We start from the raw sequence: 16,659 nt of genomic DNA, 5'->3' as shown, positions 1-16,659 counted from the left end.
CGTTACTGGTGCCTGCTTGAGCAAGTTGATAAACAATAGGAGGACAGTGCTACTATGACACAAGATTTTATTTAATTAAATTTTTTAATTGAATCACTGTGAGATACACAGTGACAAAGTTGTTTATGATTAAGTTTTAATATACTTTAAAGGCAGATTTTTTTTTGGTGGGGGGCCGTGTCATTCCTGGTGATGCACAGGGGTTACTCCTGGTTCTATACTCAGGAAATACTCCTGGCAGTTTTTGGAGGACCATATGGGATGCTGGGAATTGAACCGGGTTGGTCATGTGCAGGGCAAACACTATCACTCCAGCCCTGATTTTTTTTTTTTTTTTAAGAAATTTTTTTTTGCCACACCCAGCGGTGCTTAGGGCTTAGTCCTTGCTCTGTGCTCAGGAATCACTCCTAATGGGGCTTGGAAAAACCATATAGGGTGCTGGGTGTCAAACTCTGGTCAGCAAGACAAATGCCCTATACCCAGCACTGTACAATTGCTCCAGCTTGAAGGCAGATTATCCAACTTTTGCTTCTTTACTGTTTTTTATACTAATTTCTTTGTTACTAAGGGAATAGGACTCGGATTAACTTCTGTGTAGCTTAGGATATAGATCTTTTTTTTTTTTCCTTTTTTGGGTCACACCCAGTGATGCACAGGTGTTACTCCTGGGTCATGTACTCAGAAATTACTCCTTGCGATTCTAGGGGGACCATATGGGATGCTGGGAATCAAACCCAGGTCGGCCACATGCAAGGCAAACATCCTACCCACTGTGCTATTGCTTCAGCCCCAGGATATAGATCATTCTTTTTAGCTCTCAAATTAGAGGGCCTTTTTGACTAAATAGACTGCTAATTGGCGAGTTCATGAGCGAACCATTATTTTAAATGATGATTGTTACGGTTATCAAGACTTGTATGGGTGTCTCCAGACCTGTATGGTAGAGAGAGAGTAGATGTCACTGTGGGTAGAGTGAGGTGGGGGAGGTGTGAGAAACCTGTTATATGTGTGTGTGCCAGATTGAGCCTAGGGCCTCATGAGAAGCCCATGTGCTATCTCCCTCTATCTCTGTGGTGTGCTAAACCTTTTGGAGTGCTTTCACTCATCTCTGTTATGACCCTTAGAACAATATATGACTAGTTGCATATGTGCCTGCCTGTGTTTCTCAGATTCTGATTTACTTTCGAGCAGGGATTATATTAAGTCAGCTCTGTATCCTTGTACCCGTGATACTCTAGCTTTGAGGAACCCCTTCTTTAATGTGAACAAACCGATAGGAGAAACAATGAGAAGGTGGGGATAATGAAAAATGGAATGCATGGCACTGAGATTTTAGCTTTGGAGATTTTGCCTACTGGTTATTAAGAATTGCAGTTTAAGAATTTAGAACCTTGGGCTGGAGAGCTAGAACAGTGGGAAGGGTGTTTGCCCTGCATACAGCTAATATAGGTTTGATTCCTGGCACCCCATATGGTTCCCTGAACCCCTGGCACTAATGATCACAGAACCAGGAGTAAGGCCTGACCACGATTGGGTGTGGCCAAAAAACAAAATTAAATCCAAACCTTAATTCTAACTTACGCTGAAGTGATGCCTGTTATTTTAAGAATCAGTGCAGTTTTGGTCTTGTGTGGATGGGCATTATTCAATTTAGCATCTTTGTTTTGAGTATGTCAAAGCAAAATAATGAAATAATGAAACTTCATTTTGACAGCTTGAAATAACCATGGATGTTCCAGATGTTGGATGCATAACAGTTGTTGAACAGGAGCTTCTAAATGTAGAAGTAAATCCTCAGGAAGTGAAACAAGATGTCAGTGAGAATATGCTAACAGTTGTAAGCATCCCTTTTAACATTTGTTGTCTTAATTCTGTTTACTTTCAAGCTACTGGAGGACTTGAAAGCTTTATACTTATCATTAGTTGTGCTGGAGGATTGTATAAGGACTTGGGCCTTTGCCTGCCACTTGGCCAACCTGGGTTTAATATCCAATACTTCATCTCATCCCCTGGTCTCCTCCAGAAGTGATCCTGGACTGCAGATCCAGAAGTAATCCCTGAGCATGGCTGGGTATGGCCCACAAATCAAAACCAAAAAACCAACAAAATAATGAATTTGCAAGGAATTTCTTGCAAGTATCCTTCATAAAGAGAATCATAGTATAAAAAGTAGAAACTTAGTAAAATTTTCATGGGCTTTTGTGAAAAGCCTTGACTTGAATTTTTTTTTTTCTTTTTGGGTCACACCGGATGATGCACAGGGGCTACTCCTGGCTTGCACTCAGGAGTTACTCCTGGCGGTGCTCAGGGGACCATATGGGATGCTGGAAATCGAACCCAGGTTGGCTGCGTGCAAGGCAAACGCCCTACCCGCTGTGCTATTTCTCCAGCCCTGACTTGAAATTTTTAAATGAAAATTCAGTGACTGTCTTCATGACTTAAAAAGTATTTATTTTAAAAAATCTTCATGACTTAAAAAGTATTTATTTTTAAAAAAAGTATGAGCATAGCTCTTAATATTCTTGTAAACTTACTGTTAAAAAAATTATGCTATATTATGTGCTACATAGAAATTATTTAAGATGTATTTTCATTTTGTGTGGCAGGCTTCCTGATTTGGGATAATAGGGACCCTCCAGTGCTCAAGGACCATGAGGTCCCAGGGATTGAACTGTAGCCCTGCTTATGCAAGACCTGCACTCTAGCCCTTGAACCATCTTCCCAGTCCTGGGATCACTGTTTCTAAAAACAGTTTTATTAAGATACAGTTCACACACAAACAATTCACCCATTTAAAGTATGTAATTGGTTATTGGAGTATACTTACAGATATGAGCAAACATTGCCATTTTAAATTATTTTTATCAATTTAAAAAGAAATTCCCAGGATTGGTGGAGGGTTGGGTACTCCATCATTGTATGACTGAAATGTAAGCACGAAAGTTTGTAAGTCTGTAACTGTACCTCATGGTGATTCATTAAATAAATAAAAAATTTAAGGGGCTGGAACGATAGCACAGCAGGTAGGGCATTTGCCTTGCATGTGGATGATCCAGGTTCGATTCCCAACATCCCATATGGTCCCCTGAGCACCGCCAGGAGTAATTCCTGTGTGCAGAGCCAGGAGTAACCCCTGTGCATTGCCGGGTGTGACCCAAAAAGAAAAAAATAAATAAAAAAAGAAAGAAAAAAGAAATTCCTGGGGTTGGTTGGAGCAATAGTTATGGGTAGAGCATTTACCTGGCATGTGGCCAACCTGAGTTCAATTCCTGGCATCCCATATGTGCACCGCCCCCCCCCCCCCCCAGCACTGCCAGGAGTGATTCCTGGGTACAGTAACCCCAGAACACTGCCAGTATGGCCACAAAACCAAAAGCCAAAGAGAAAAAGAAAAAAATACAGAATAAAGCAAAAATAAACTCACATTCTCTGTTAATAGTTGTTCCCCATCTCCTCCCAGCCCTCAGCAACCAATCTATTTTTTGTTTTCGTTGTAGACATTTTATGCGAATGGAGTCATACAGTATTATCGTTTGTCTATTTTCACTTGCCCAAATGCTTTCCAGCTCACCTGTGTTGTGCCAGTGCTCCTTCCTTGTTTTAGGGTCTAGTAATATTCCCAGGCATTTTGTTTATCTGCTCACGGATGTGTTGGTTGCTTCTATCTTTTGGCAACTACCCCTCCCCGTTTCCCACATCCTGCAGAGCTCAGGTTTATTTCTCACTGTATATTCAGAAATGACTTCTGGAGATAACCCAGGGTTTTGTATGTGGTGCTGGCAATTTGAACTGGGATCAGTGGGATGCGAGGCAAATGACCTGACACTTGTACTATCTCTCTGGCCCTCTTGGTAATTATAAGTAATGCTGTTATAACATTTGTGGTCAGCTTTCTGTAAACCTTTCAAATGTCGTGTGTATAGTATGAAGAGTAATATTTCTGGGCCCTAGAAAAACTGTATTTGATCACTTGAGAATCTGTCAAACTGTTCTGAAGCTTCTGTACTGTTTTATATACCCTCCTGCAGTTCTAGTTTCTTCACATTCTCTCCAATTTTTTTTTTTTATTTTGGACTCCTTGGATCCTGTTACTCCAAAACCTCATTATAGTTCTGCATTCCCTTTATACTTAGAATTTTGCCATTTCTCCAGAAGTGCTAAATATCTGTCAAGCAAAGCTTCCCACTTGCCTGGCCTGTACTTTAGTACCTGAGCTAAATCATTTTCTTTGTTTCATTTTTCGGTTCACCTGGTGGTGCTTGGGGAACCATATGCAGTTCTGGGTTGAACCCAGGTGGGCAGTGTGCAAAGCAAGCATCTACCTCTTCAGTCCTCAGAGTGGACATCCTGCCTTGTCCTTGGATCAGGGGACAGTAGCTAGCCCTTTGTCATTATGTCTGACTTAATCTCTGTGTGTGTGTGTGTGTGTGTGTGTGTGTGTGTGTGTGTGTGTATTGTCTTTCAGAGAAACTAAAAATACTGAGGAAACTCCATTTTATTTTTTAATCATGAATAGTTGTTGGAATTTATCATATGCTTTTCCCTCTAAGTCATTAAAATGAGCTATTTTTAAATTTTAAAAAAAATTTTTATTTTTGCAATTTTGGGTTATACCTAGTGATTCTCCCTGTACCCGGTGTTTGGGGGATTATATCGGATGCCAAGGATCAAATCTGGGTCAGCTGCATGCAAGGCAGAAATCCTAACTGCTGTACTATGGCTCTGTCTCCTGACCTGTGATTTTCATTTCTTTTATTCTTTTTTCTTTTGTTCTGGGGCCAGACCTGTGAGGTGCTCAGGGTCTTCTTCAGGCTCTGTGCTGGGGGGTTGCTCCCAGTGGTCCTCAGGAGACAGAGCAGTTCCAGGGATCAGACACAGGCCTCCTGCATACCAGGCATGCACTTGGTCCATTAAACGGTCTCTTGGGTCCCTGATAATTATTTCTTACTGTATTGGTATGTTATATTGCATTGAGTTTTGGATGTTAAATCAAAAGTTGTATCCCTGTCATAAAGCTAACTTGGTCATGATGTCTGCTTTTTATATGTTGCTGGATTTAGTTTCCTAGTGTTCATTAAAGATTCTTTTGCATCTTTATAAGTGATGTTGGTTCGTCGTTTTCTTGTGATGTCAGGAGTTGAAATCTTGTTCTCCTGAGGAAGAAGGGCCTATAGCTACTAGAGGAAGGGTTGTGATCCTTGGTTGCCCCAGGTTTGATACCCAGCATCATCTGTTGCCTCTGAGCCAAAAAAAAAAATAAAATGAATTAATCACAGATCACAGATCAGATCACAGATCATCCTGTTATTCATCGATTACCTCGAGCAGGCCCCAGTAACGTCTCCTTCATGCTAGCCCTGAGATTATATTCAAGGCTCTTTAGGAGAATGAGACCCATCTTGTGTCTCATTCTCAAATCACAGATGAGCACAGGAATCAAATTAGAGTTGACATTTGCATGTAACTCAAGGAAATGGTATAAAAAATAAAAGAATTTCACTTCTAAATTTTTTTTATACTGATTGTGAGGGCTGGAGTGATACCACAGCGGTAGGGCATTTGCCTTGCACGCGGCCAAATTGGCTGGCCCGGGTTTGATTCCTCCGCCCCTCTTGGAGAGCCTGGCAAGCTACCAAGAGTATCTCGCCCGCATGGCAAAGCCTGGCAAGCTACCCATGAGGTATTCAATATGCCAAACACAGTAACAACAAGTCTCACAATGGAGACGTTACTGGGCCCGCTCGAGCAAATCGATGAACGGGAGGACAGTGCTACAATGCTACTGATTATGAGTTTATATTTTAAGAGAAAATGCCAGCATCTATTCTTTTGTGATCAAAACTATAACTATACATTTACCTATAAAATGTAGTGCTTTTTAAAGGAATAGCTTATGTTTGGAAGAATGCATTATGTTTTCTTTTCCTCTTTTTAGGAAATAACCACAAGTGAACATACCCAAAATGAAGCAGGTAACTATTAATAAGGAAAACTGCTAAAACTGGTGGGTTATAGCTCATATCACGCTTTTTAGTGGTGATAGCTGGTATCCAGTCAGTTTGCTAAAGAGTTGAACAAAATAATTTTGCTATTAAATATGACATTTCTAGAAGAAATTTTATTCTTTTTTTTTCTTGTTGGGTCACACCTGGCGATGCACAGAGGTTACTCCTGGCTCTGCACTCAGGAATTACTCCTGGCAGTGCTCAGGGGACCATATGGGATGCTGACAATCGAACCCAGGTCAGCTGTGTGCAAGGCAAACGCTCTACCCACTGTGCTGTCGCTCTAGCCCCAAAATTTTTATTCTTAAACTGTAAGAGTTAAATGTTTAAATGAAGAAGTATAGTTTTCCTCTGATATACAGATGTGTTTTCTTTGATGGTATTAAGTTACTTAATATGGGGAGATAATTTTTTGTGTGAGTAAAAGCTAACAGTCGATTTTGTTTTTTTAATTTATATATTGAACAAAACACTGCTCTAATAATGAATTACTGGTAGAGCATATTGAAATCTTACTGGAAGATAAGTATCTGGGTTTAGAAATAGTTTAAATAAATTAATTTTCAGGTTTCTTCCAGTGTTTTACTGTTGGTTTAATTCCTCACAGGTCCCAGTGAAGGAAACACTGAAGCTGCCGTAGCTTTGCTCACAGTGGGAGACGTGCTGCTGCAGTCAGAGATCAGCATGGAACAGGGGCAAGGTAGGAAGGAAAGCAAAGAAACAGAGTCCTTCTTTCAAGAGATTTGAGGAAGAGTTTTGTATTTAAAATTGGTGTCACTTTGCTCTTTTCCTGAAAAACTGTGTTGATTCATCCCTCTTACTTACCTTATTTGTGTAGTGTCCAGCATTTCATAATGCACTTGACTCATTAAGAACAAGTTGCTTTTATGGAATAGTTGATCTCATGATCTATTGTAATCACTATTGACATACTGAACTCATAGGTCACTAGTCACTTTGTACACACTCTTTTCAGCATAGGAGTTACCACTTTGGTTAGTCTTCACAATCAAATATGATTTGAAGGAGCGGTAGCAGTTCTTGGGATAATTTAGTTTTGACTCTCCGGTAGTTTATATTGAGCCACAAGATCTGTCATCCAAGATTTTGGGGTTGGAGCAGTAGTACAGCAGGTGGGGCACCGGCCTTGCACGCGGCTAACTTGGGCTAACCTGGGTTCGACCCCGGGCACCACCTATGGTCCCCCAAACCTGCTAGGAGTCATCCCTAAGTGCAGAGCCAAGAGTAATCCTTGAGCACTGCTGGGTGTGGCCGCCCAAACAAAAACAAAGGTAAGATCAGCCTTAAAGAAAAGCTGTGATCATTATTAAGTACCTTCAGCTTTAAGTACATTAGTACATTAATAATAATGAACACAATAATGCTGGTTATGTTTCAGTCAGTTATTTTGACTGATGACAAGTGATCTGCAGTTGGTTTTGATGCCAATAACTGTATTTACCAGGAAAGTCTCTCTACTTTGTTCCCTATTGGGCTTTCTTATTAAGGGCTGAGTACTGCACTGGAGACTGCCACAAATCACTAGAATGTAAAATCCAGCTTTTTTAAAATACTGTTAAACAAAGTTTATTCTATCTTGAAATTCATCTGAATATATTTATTTGCTAAAATTATTAGAAGTTTTTGCTTTTGCTTATAGTAACCTAAAAGTTCCACTCCATTATAATTATTAAACTGGGGTGGAGCGATAGTATTGGTGATAATGGTGTTGCTTTGCATGTGTGGTGGATGCTGATTCGAATCCCTGCCACTGCAGATGGTTTCCTGAGCATATAGACAGGCGTAGTCCCTGAGTACTGAGGATATGACCCACAACTTCCAGAAACCAAACAAATAAGGAATTACTAACCTGAGAATAGGCCAGGATCCAGGAAGATACCCAGGTGGTTGAGCATACTCCTAGCGCATGTGAAGCTCCATGTTCCATCCCCTCACCTGAAGCCCCATTGGATCTAGCTTCCATGGCCTCTGAGCACTGTTGAGTACCATTAAGTGCTCACTGCTGGGCCCAGCGTAGCCGAGTGGGCCTGGGCCTTTCCCCCAGCACCACTATGTGTGGCCTGTATTTAAATACAGTAACTTAGAGGGCGGAAGCAATAGTACAGCTGGTATGGCACTTGCCTGGCATGGAGCCGACCCAGGTGGATCCCCAGCTCCAGACATACGGTCCCCTGAGCACCAGGAGGGATTCCTGATGCAGAGCCAGGTGTAAGTAAGCCCTGAGCATCACCAGATGTGGCCCCCAAAGCAAAAGAAACCAAACAGATAAAACCCCAAAACCAGACCATAAATTTTAATTTAAAGTAGAAATGAGCAGATTTTACAGTAACATAGGACTTTATAATTGTTGAATGATGAAGGATTTATTTTATTTGGACATTCATATGTATTGGGTCAGTTTTAATTTTCTATTTTTTTCTGCAGTAGGAATATGTGTACTTCCTGATGTTCAGTCAAGGGATAAAAACCATATTCCTTTTAGCCCAGATCATGTAAATCACAGCATTGTGCACGAATGCCAGGACCTTTCTTCACCTGTGACTACTAATTCTCTCCCATCATTGAAAGAAAACAAGATTGTACTGGACGGGCAAAGTACTACAGAAAAAATTGAATTAATGGAGGAAGCAAAAGAAGAAATTCTTTCAAACAGGTTTATTTTGCCTTATTAAGCTATTTCTTTTAAGTTTCAACAGTTACGGTATTCAGTCAGTGTTGTAGTTGAATAAATATATCAGGGGGCCAAAGAGAGAGAATAAGGGTTAAGGCACTTGCCGTAAATGCAGCTGACTCAGGTTCTACTCCTGGCACCACACATGGTCCTCTGAGTCCTCCAGGATTGATCCCTGAAAGCAGAGTCAGGAGTAGGTCCCAAGTACACCTAGATGGGGCCCCAAACTCGACCTCCCAATGGGCCCCCAAATTCATTTAGTTTAGTTAGCTAATAGCTTTGAATAATATGTACATAGATGTAAAGTAGGCAATACCAATTTCTGATCCTTTAAGGTTTGAGTGATTTTTAGATATTATAATTTAAGTTTTTGAGCAACACTGAATATTGCTTATGGTTTGTTTACTCCTGACTCTGTGCTCAGGGAATCACTCCTGGGAAGCTCAAGGGGCCATATGGGGTGCCAGGGATCAACCCTGACTTGGCAACAATCAATGCAAGTGCCCTATGCACTGTATTATCACTCCATTTCCTTTATATTATTATTTATATTTTATTTATTTATTTTGGCTTATGGTCCTGCTTCCGGCAATGCTCATGACTTGCTCCTGGCTCTGTGCTCAGGGGCCAGGAAGTCATATGTGGTGCCAGGGTTCAAGCCTAGGTTGTCCAAATGCCAGGCAAGCACCCTGTCCGTTGTGCTCTCTGCAGCCCCATATTTGATATTACCTCTTGTAAACTCATCTTATTTTTTTGTGAAAAAAAAATAAGATGTGAAACATCATGAGGTACAGTTGTAGACTTACAAATTTTTATGCTTGGGTTTCCGTTGTACAATGATCGAGCGCCCATCTCTCCACCAGTGCCTGTTCTCCACCTCCACTAATCCCAGTATCCCTCCCACCCCCCTCATTCCTCAATCCCACCCTGCCTCTGTGGCGGGGCATTCCCTTTTGTTCCCTCTCTCCTTTTGGGTGCTGTGGCCTGCAAAAGTAAGGTAAAGGTAAAGGCCCTCCCATTGATCGTCGATTTGCTCGAACGGGCCCAGTAACGTCTCCATTGGAGACTTTGTTGTTACTGTGTCTGGCATATCGAATACTCTCGGTAGCTTGCCGGGCTAAAGTAAACTCATCTTTTAATTTTCTCCTTTCCTCCTTTTTCCCTTTTGTTATGGTGGGGGTTGCGCTTGTGGTGGTATTGCTCCCACATGGGTTGTGGTGCGGGTACACTTTCAGGTGTGGTGCTTGCTGGCTGCTATACTCCTGTTTTTGTTTGGGGCTGCACTGAGCAGTTCTGATGGGCTTCTCTGGCTGCATGAGGGGATTGCTCCCGGCCGTGCTGGGCATGGAGCCCTGTGGTACCGGGAGTTGACGTTCCATACACAAAGCATTGTCTGTCCCACCTCTGTACAGTTTTAAAAAATGGGTGGGCGTTTGGGCAACAACGGGCAGAGCTCAGGGGTTACTCTTGGCTGTGCTCAGGGATCGCTCCTTGCAGCACTCAGCCACCCTATTGGGTGCCAGGGATCAACCCTGCTTGGCTGTGTGCGGTCTCTGTGCACATTTTCAGTTGTGATGCTTGCTTGCACTTCCACCGCAGAGCTTGATGGAGTTGCACATCCTTATGTACCAAGGATCATAGGGGCAGTGTACAGGATTCCCCAGTGACCCTCCCGCTTTCAAGGCAAGCGCTGTACCCCTGAGCTATTCCTGGATCCCTCGTTTAGTTTAGTTTTTTTTTTCTCCCCCTCATTTAGTTTTAATGGTTTATATGTTGGAATTGTCACAACATGCTTACCGTGGAGCTTAGCATCTTTTTTATGATCAGGGTGCAGATTTTCTTGAATTAGTCAAGTTCTCTTGACTCTGTCAGTTGTTAATATGTAATTTTAGCAAGGATAAATAAACACTTTGGCCCCTGACAGTGTGGCCCCTGAGAAGGTGGCACATAAATCTGTTTATGTTCGGCAGGTATATTAGAATGAGAGAGAATTCATACATGCACAAACCATTTTTCTCCTTTCCCATTCCTCTTTTTATAGCAATACAGCTTCTGAAGTGACCAATAATTTGAAAATGAGACGTAGATTTGCCAAACCTAAGGTAAATCTTAAGAAGATTTTAGGGACCAGTAGTGTTGGTGCTCATTCTAATTTGTCTGGAACCAAAGGAGAAGAGGAGGAAATTCACAGAGGTAAATTTTGTTTCCTTGAAAGTTACAAAGTTTACAGTTATTGTGACACTGGAAATTACATTGACATTCCAAGTGGATATTCAGTCATTAAAGATATTTTAACTTAATAAAAGTTTCAAACATGAAAATTCTATTGAGTCCCTAGCACCATTGTAGTCACCCAGCTGTCCTCCCTCCATTTTAGGGCAGTATTGCATCCTAGGACCTTGAACGGTCAGCTTGACTGGCTGAAAATCACTGATAGGATCCCTGGACCTCCTGACCCTTCCCCTTCCCCCCACCAAAAAACACACAAAAAACACACAAAAACTGTCATGAAATGTTCTAGTGGGTATGCACCAGTGTCTCTTTTTTTTCTTTGATTTCTGTTTCCCCACCCTAGTTACAAATACTGATTTTGCATAGCACTCACTTGCTCTCTGAGTCTGTTATGTTTACTTTAAAATTGGGTTCTGTGGGATCAGACAGATAGTTCACCGTGTGAAACTGTCTCTTTGAATGTAGAATTGTATGGCAGCCAGGACTGAATTATGCCTAGTGCAGGATTCACTGTTACCTGTTCAGAAATCTGTTCATAATTCTTTGGGGAGGCAGGTATGATCCTCTGGTCCCCAGCATCCTTGGAGGGTGCATTGTTGAACCATCTGGCTGGACATTGGGCCACATCTCTGGCCCAAGCATTGAACCATCTACCTTATTGGCTGTGAAACACTGGGAGAAACTCCCAGACCCCTTAGCACTTCTCTTCCAATAAAAATAGAGAGGGGGGGGAACCCAAAAATCAGTAGCCAGGATTATCCTTCTGCCATGAGAATCAACTTGCTTTTGGACTAAGTTTGCAAGAGCCGCTTAACAATTCAGTGTTCTCTCTCTAAAGAGAGACTTAGGTTTTTAATATGAAGATTTTAAATGGACTATTAGATTATATCTTAACTTTTTTATTCAAGAAACTGAGAAAAGCGCTTCTGATGCGGCAGAATTAGAAGAGAACCTCGGAGCAGTCGCAGCAACAGAAAACTGGGAGCAAAGCAAATTGGTGGATGCGAGTGGTGTCCAGGGGCCCCCGGAGCATGAAGACCTGACTGAGAGGTGAAAGCGGGAAGACATCCTCGTCTCTTTGCTTTGGGTCCTGGTTCTATGATAGCCCATAGGCTTTATTTGTATTTAATCTTTAAATTTTATTTTCATAAGGTATTCACATTAATTGATTGCATTCAACATTTCAACACCAATCCCACCACCATTATTTTGAATTTTCCCACCACCATGCAATCCTGCCTGCCACAGGCAGATGCTAGATATTTTATTTTCTATTGCTTATTTTAGATATCATGAGAGGTCGTGCGGCCCCTTGTGCGGCCGTGTGCTCCTGGAATTCTAAAATTGTAAATGGTTGAGGTCCAGAGACATCTCTGTAGGGAGCTAGTCCATTTTGAGATTCATTTGTGAGTCTCCGGAGCAAGGCCATTAAAGCGCTGAGGTGGCACAGGAGGTAGTTTGTGGGCGTGACAGCCAGGATCTGGAAGGGAAGTCCTGTCTCTCCCACCTCCGTGTGGCCTAGCGTCTTCAGTCCCTGCTCCCACGTACCTGGGTTTTTCTTCTGAAAGTTGGTGGCCACCAGGGCTCGTTTGGAGTAGGCACAAAGGGAACAACTGCTCCATGTGAGGAGGCCCTGTGGAATTATTAGGCAGGGGGTCTGGAGAGATCTCCAGTGAGCTGCTGTCTTCCGGAATTCCAGGTTTCTATATTTTGAAAGTGTGGAAATCATAAAGTCCGATGATCTTGGATGGATCTAGCTCTAAACCTTATTCTGTGGTGATGGCTTGCTACATGCCGGAACTCTAAAATAGATCACTTTCCTTTTAGAAATGAAGATCAGGAGGCAGAGCACCAGCAGGCTCAGATACTTTCAGTTGCCCCAGTTGTTTCTGCAGATCCAAGCAGTTCCCCGCACACACTTGGCTCGAGTGAGGCTCTCGATGAGAGTCCTATGGAAACACCACTGGCCCCGGGCTCAGAGGGCTGCAATGTGCTCACGCTCCACGTGCCAGAGGTAAAAGACTGTTTCCAAATCACATGATAAAAGAGATGTATGTTAGACGTGGTGCATATGTGTATGTGTACATACATTTGCATCTATAAAAATGCATATATGGAAATACCTTTGGAGGTGTCAGTGACGGATCACACTTGGAGACGAGGGGGTAGAATTGGACATCTTGGGCCTCCTAGACAGGCCCTCTACATGGATATGGATATGGATATATAGAGCCATATCCCTGGGCCCCGCACTGTAAGAGTATAAAGCAGTAGAAAAGTTCAGTGCATGTCGCAGGTTAAGTAAAACAAGGTTTTCTGTCTTCTGTGGAGAACAGATGGGAGGGAGCTGCGCTGGGGGCTGGGAGAGCAGTCGACCTCCGTCTGATGCCAACTACTGAGAAGTGCAGAGGCTGCTGTCTGGGAAGAGGGGAGGGGTCAAGGGATTAAGAATTAAAAAAGTATATTAACTGTGTACTTACATGTAATTATATACTTCTTAATATATAATAAGTATATAATTAATAAGTATATTTCCTGCTTAAAATATCCATATTAATAGAATAAACAGAGTTAGTAATTTTGTCAGAATTTCTTTGAATGTGTGTGCATATATATGTATATATAAATATATTTAAAATAAGAAGTTGTTGGTATGATTAAAAACTACAAAATACATTAAAAAATATGTGGTTATATAAGCCAGTGAGTTTTGTAATAGTGAAACTGTTCACTTATGACATCATCAGAAAAAAATTTAAGACTACGATTTGCTGAATCTCACCTCATTTTAATCATTTTATGGCAGTGTGTATCAACTAGTATTCCGGAAATCCAAGAAGAGAATGTAATCGGTTCTCAAGATCTAACAGGTACAAAATTCTGATTCATTAATAAAGTATCATAGAAGGATTTCATGTTTTGTGTGTTTTTTGGCCTAGTTTATTTTTCTTATAAAATGCAACCAATGTCTGTCTGGCCCAATCAGATAATATTTACTCTTTTTTTGGAAGAGGACACTGATTTTTTAACCTAATTTTACAGTTGAAAAAGAGAGTTGATTTTTGTCTTGGAAGATCTTAAAACTTTAAAAAAGCATTTGCTTATCAATTTTATTCTTTGGTATTATAAGTCTTTTTGTTTGTTCTTGCTTTTGGGCCACACCTGGCAGTGCTCAGAGCTTCTGGCTCTGCACACAGGTATCACTCCTGGCAGGGCTTGGGGGGGCTGAATGTACATGATGCCAGAAATCAGAGCCAGGTTAGCTGCATGCAAGGCAAGCACCCTTCCCACTCTGTTATCACCCTGGTCGCTCTAAGTCCTTTCTGTGGTGAGCGATCTTTATCCTTTATGAAATTACCCTCTGAGTAGTATAATTTTTAAAAACCTGGTAATAAGTTGTCATGATACTATATAGAAATGAAATGTATTGATTTCAATTATCTCATGATTCTCATGCTTTTGTTTTTTCTTTCTAACATCAATGTCCATGTTTCTATTATATTTTTTGTGTAAGCATTTAAAGTTTTCACTCACTGCATGGCTTCAGTTCTGCTGTATACGTTTTCATATCATCTCTGATTTTTAAACATTGATAGTGAATGTCATTGCTGCTGATGGACAACAAGATAATGAGGATGAACACACGTTCATCTTAACTCTGGTGGAAATCCCAGCCAATGAAGTGGAAGAGTTTGCTGACACAACTGCCCAGGTGATGCCAAACCCTTTACTGCCAGCACCCATCTTGCTGAAGTCAGTGAATAATGAAGAAACGGGTGATTTGAGGTAACGAATGAGCTAAACTGTTTTTGCTAGGACGGAAGATGTTTTAAGATGAGGATAGTGTTAATTAAACAAGGCATTTGCAATTATTTGTAATTGTCCTGGAGACAGTTTGTAGTAATTGTTGGTAAATCAGAGAACAGATCATGAATTTACTATCTGAAAAATGTGTCATTTAAGCATCAATTAATGTGATATCTTTTGTTTGTTTTGGGGTGGTACCTGGTGGTGTTCAGGGTTCCTGATGGGGCTCAGAGGGCCGTATGAGGATAAAACCTAGGTAGGCTACATGCAAGGCAAGCACCAACTGCTGTACTCTCAAGCCCCTCATACGATTGATACTATTGTATGAAAACTGGTATGTTGAAAGTTAAAATAGCAGTCTGTTTTATAGGGTGGCTTCTTAATATTTTTATTTGTATATATGATTTAAATATAAAAAATCATAGAAAGTTACAAAAATAGTATCCAGAGGTAGTATTTCTTTATATTTTGGTAATTTTAATACTCAGGGCTGGAGCGATAGCACAGCGGTAGGGCGTTTGCCTTGCACGCAGCCAACATGGCCAACCCGAGTTCGATTCCTCCGCCCCTCTCGGAGAGCCCGGCAAGCTACCGAGAGTATCTCGCCCGCACGGCAGAGCCTGGCAAGCTCCCCGTGACATATTTGATATGCCAGACACAGTAACAACAAAGTCTCCAATGGAGACGTTACTGGGCGCGCTCGAGCAAATCGATGATCAATGGGAGGGCCTTTACTTTTACTTTACTAATTTTAATACTAAAAGCTTTTAAGATGTATTTTAACTCAGTTATGATGCTAAATTGATATAAACTGTCTATCAAACAGCATTAAAAATGGAACCCTTTTCTGGGACTGGAGTGATAGCACAGTGGATAGGGTGTTTGCCTTGCACGCGGCCAACTCAGGTTCGATTCCCAGCGTCCAATAAGGTTCCCTGAGCACCGCCAGGAGTAATCCCTGAGTGCAGAGCCAGGAGTGACCCCTGTACATTGCCGAGTGTGACCCAAAAAGAAAAAAAAAATGGAAGCCTTTTATATTGAACTTCTATTAAAATTTAACTTTGCAGACAAGGAAAGCATTAACATTTCAGAATTGCCCATGCACGTACATACACCCGCTACTTTGACTATTGTGGGTTGTTTTAATTGGAATAGTTCAACCTTTGACCTTGTTAACTTCTAACTGATTTATTATGTCCGTCTTTTCTATGTAGTATGAATTTCCCAGTAACTTCTATCAGTCAGGATGCCATGTGTTTATCTGACTCTGGAAGAGAATCTGAAAAGCCTCCTGCCAACTTGGATGTATCAAGGAAGAGATTTCACTGTAGCCTTGATGAGAGTGACAGTGTTCCTCCTGCTAAGAAAAGTTCATTTGATTCAGTGGATAATTGTGAGAAATATTCCTCTGAGGTATGGTAGAATCAGTAAGGAACATGATGACCATATTGCCAGAATCTCGATCTGCTTTTCCCTTTAGATTCTTCATATATGGTTCTAATACTTCTCTCTGTCCCTTCCTCCCTCCTTTCCTTCCCTCCCTCCCTCCCTCCCTCCCTCCCTCCCTCCCTCCCTCCCTCCCTCCCTTCCTTCTTTCCTTCCTTCCTTTTCTTTTTTGTGGGGAGGCAACACCCATTGGTGCTCAGGGCTTACTCCTGGCTCTGTGATCAGAGATCACCCTCAGTGGGCTCGGCAACCATATGGGGTGGGGGTGCCAAGGATAGAACCCAGGTTGGCAGTGTGCAAAGCAGGCACCAAGCACCCTCCCCACTGTACCATCGCTCTTCCCTGGTTCTAATACTTTGCTTTTCTTTTTTTTTTTTTTTTTCATTTTTGGGTCACACACGGTGATGCTCAGGGGTTATTCCTGGCTCTGCACTCAGGAATCACCCCTGGTGGTGCTTGGGGGACCATTTGGGATGC

The 16,659-nt window shown here is 41.7% G+C and overlaps 1 protein-coding gene across 1 annotated transcript in view; it reads left to right on the top strand.

Moving 5' to 3' along the window:
* The window catches only part of BDP1 (B double prime 1, subunit of RNA polymerase III transcription initiation factor IIIB), a 76,229-nt gene that overhangs the window by 48,977 nt on the left and 10,593 nt on the right, over positions 1–16,659 (top strand). Inside the window, exons 26-35 of the mRNA XM_056112415.1 lie at positions 1,715–1,837; positions 5,936–5,972; positions 6,613–6,705; positions 8,451–8,679; positions 10,739–10,890; positions 11,838–11,979; positions 12,757–12,943; positions 13,736–13,799; positions 14,526–14,715; positions 15,951–16,149. Coding sequence (XP_055968390.1) covers positions 1,715–1,837; positions 5,936–5,972; positions 6,613–6,705; positions 8,451–8,679; positions 10,739–10,890; positions 11,838–11,979; positions 12,757–12,943; positions 13,736–13,799; positions 14,526–14,715; positions 15,951–16,149 — 1,416 coding nt within the window. The remainder of the gene's footprint in view (positions 1–1,714; positions 1,838–5,935; positions 5,973–6,612; positions 6,706–8,450; positions 8,680–10,738; positions 10,891–11,837; positions 11,980–12,756; positions 12,944–13,735; positions 13,800–14,525; positions 14,716–15,950; positions 16,150–16,659) is intronic.

The sequence above is a fragment of the Sorex fumeus genome, unplaced genomic scaffold (genome assembly GCF_029834395.1).
Source record: "Sorex fumeus unplaced genomic scaffold, SorFum_2.1 ptg000018l, whole genome shotgun sequence".
Lineage (NCBI taxonomy): Eukaryota > Metazoa > Chordata > Mammalia > Eulipotyphla > Soricidae > Sorex > Sorex fumeus.
This window is presented reverse-complemented; position numbering and strand designations above follow the sequence as displayed.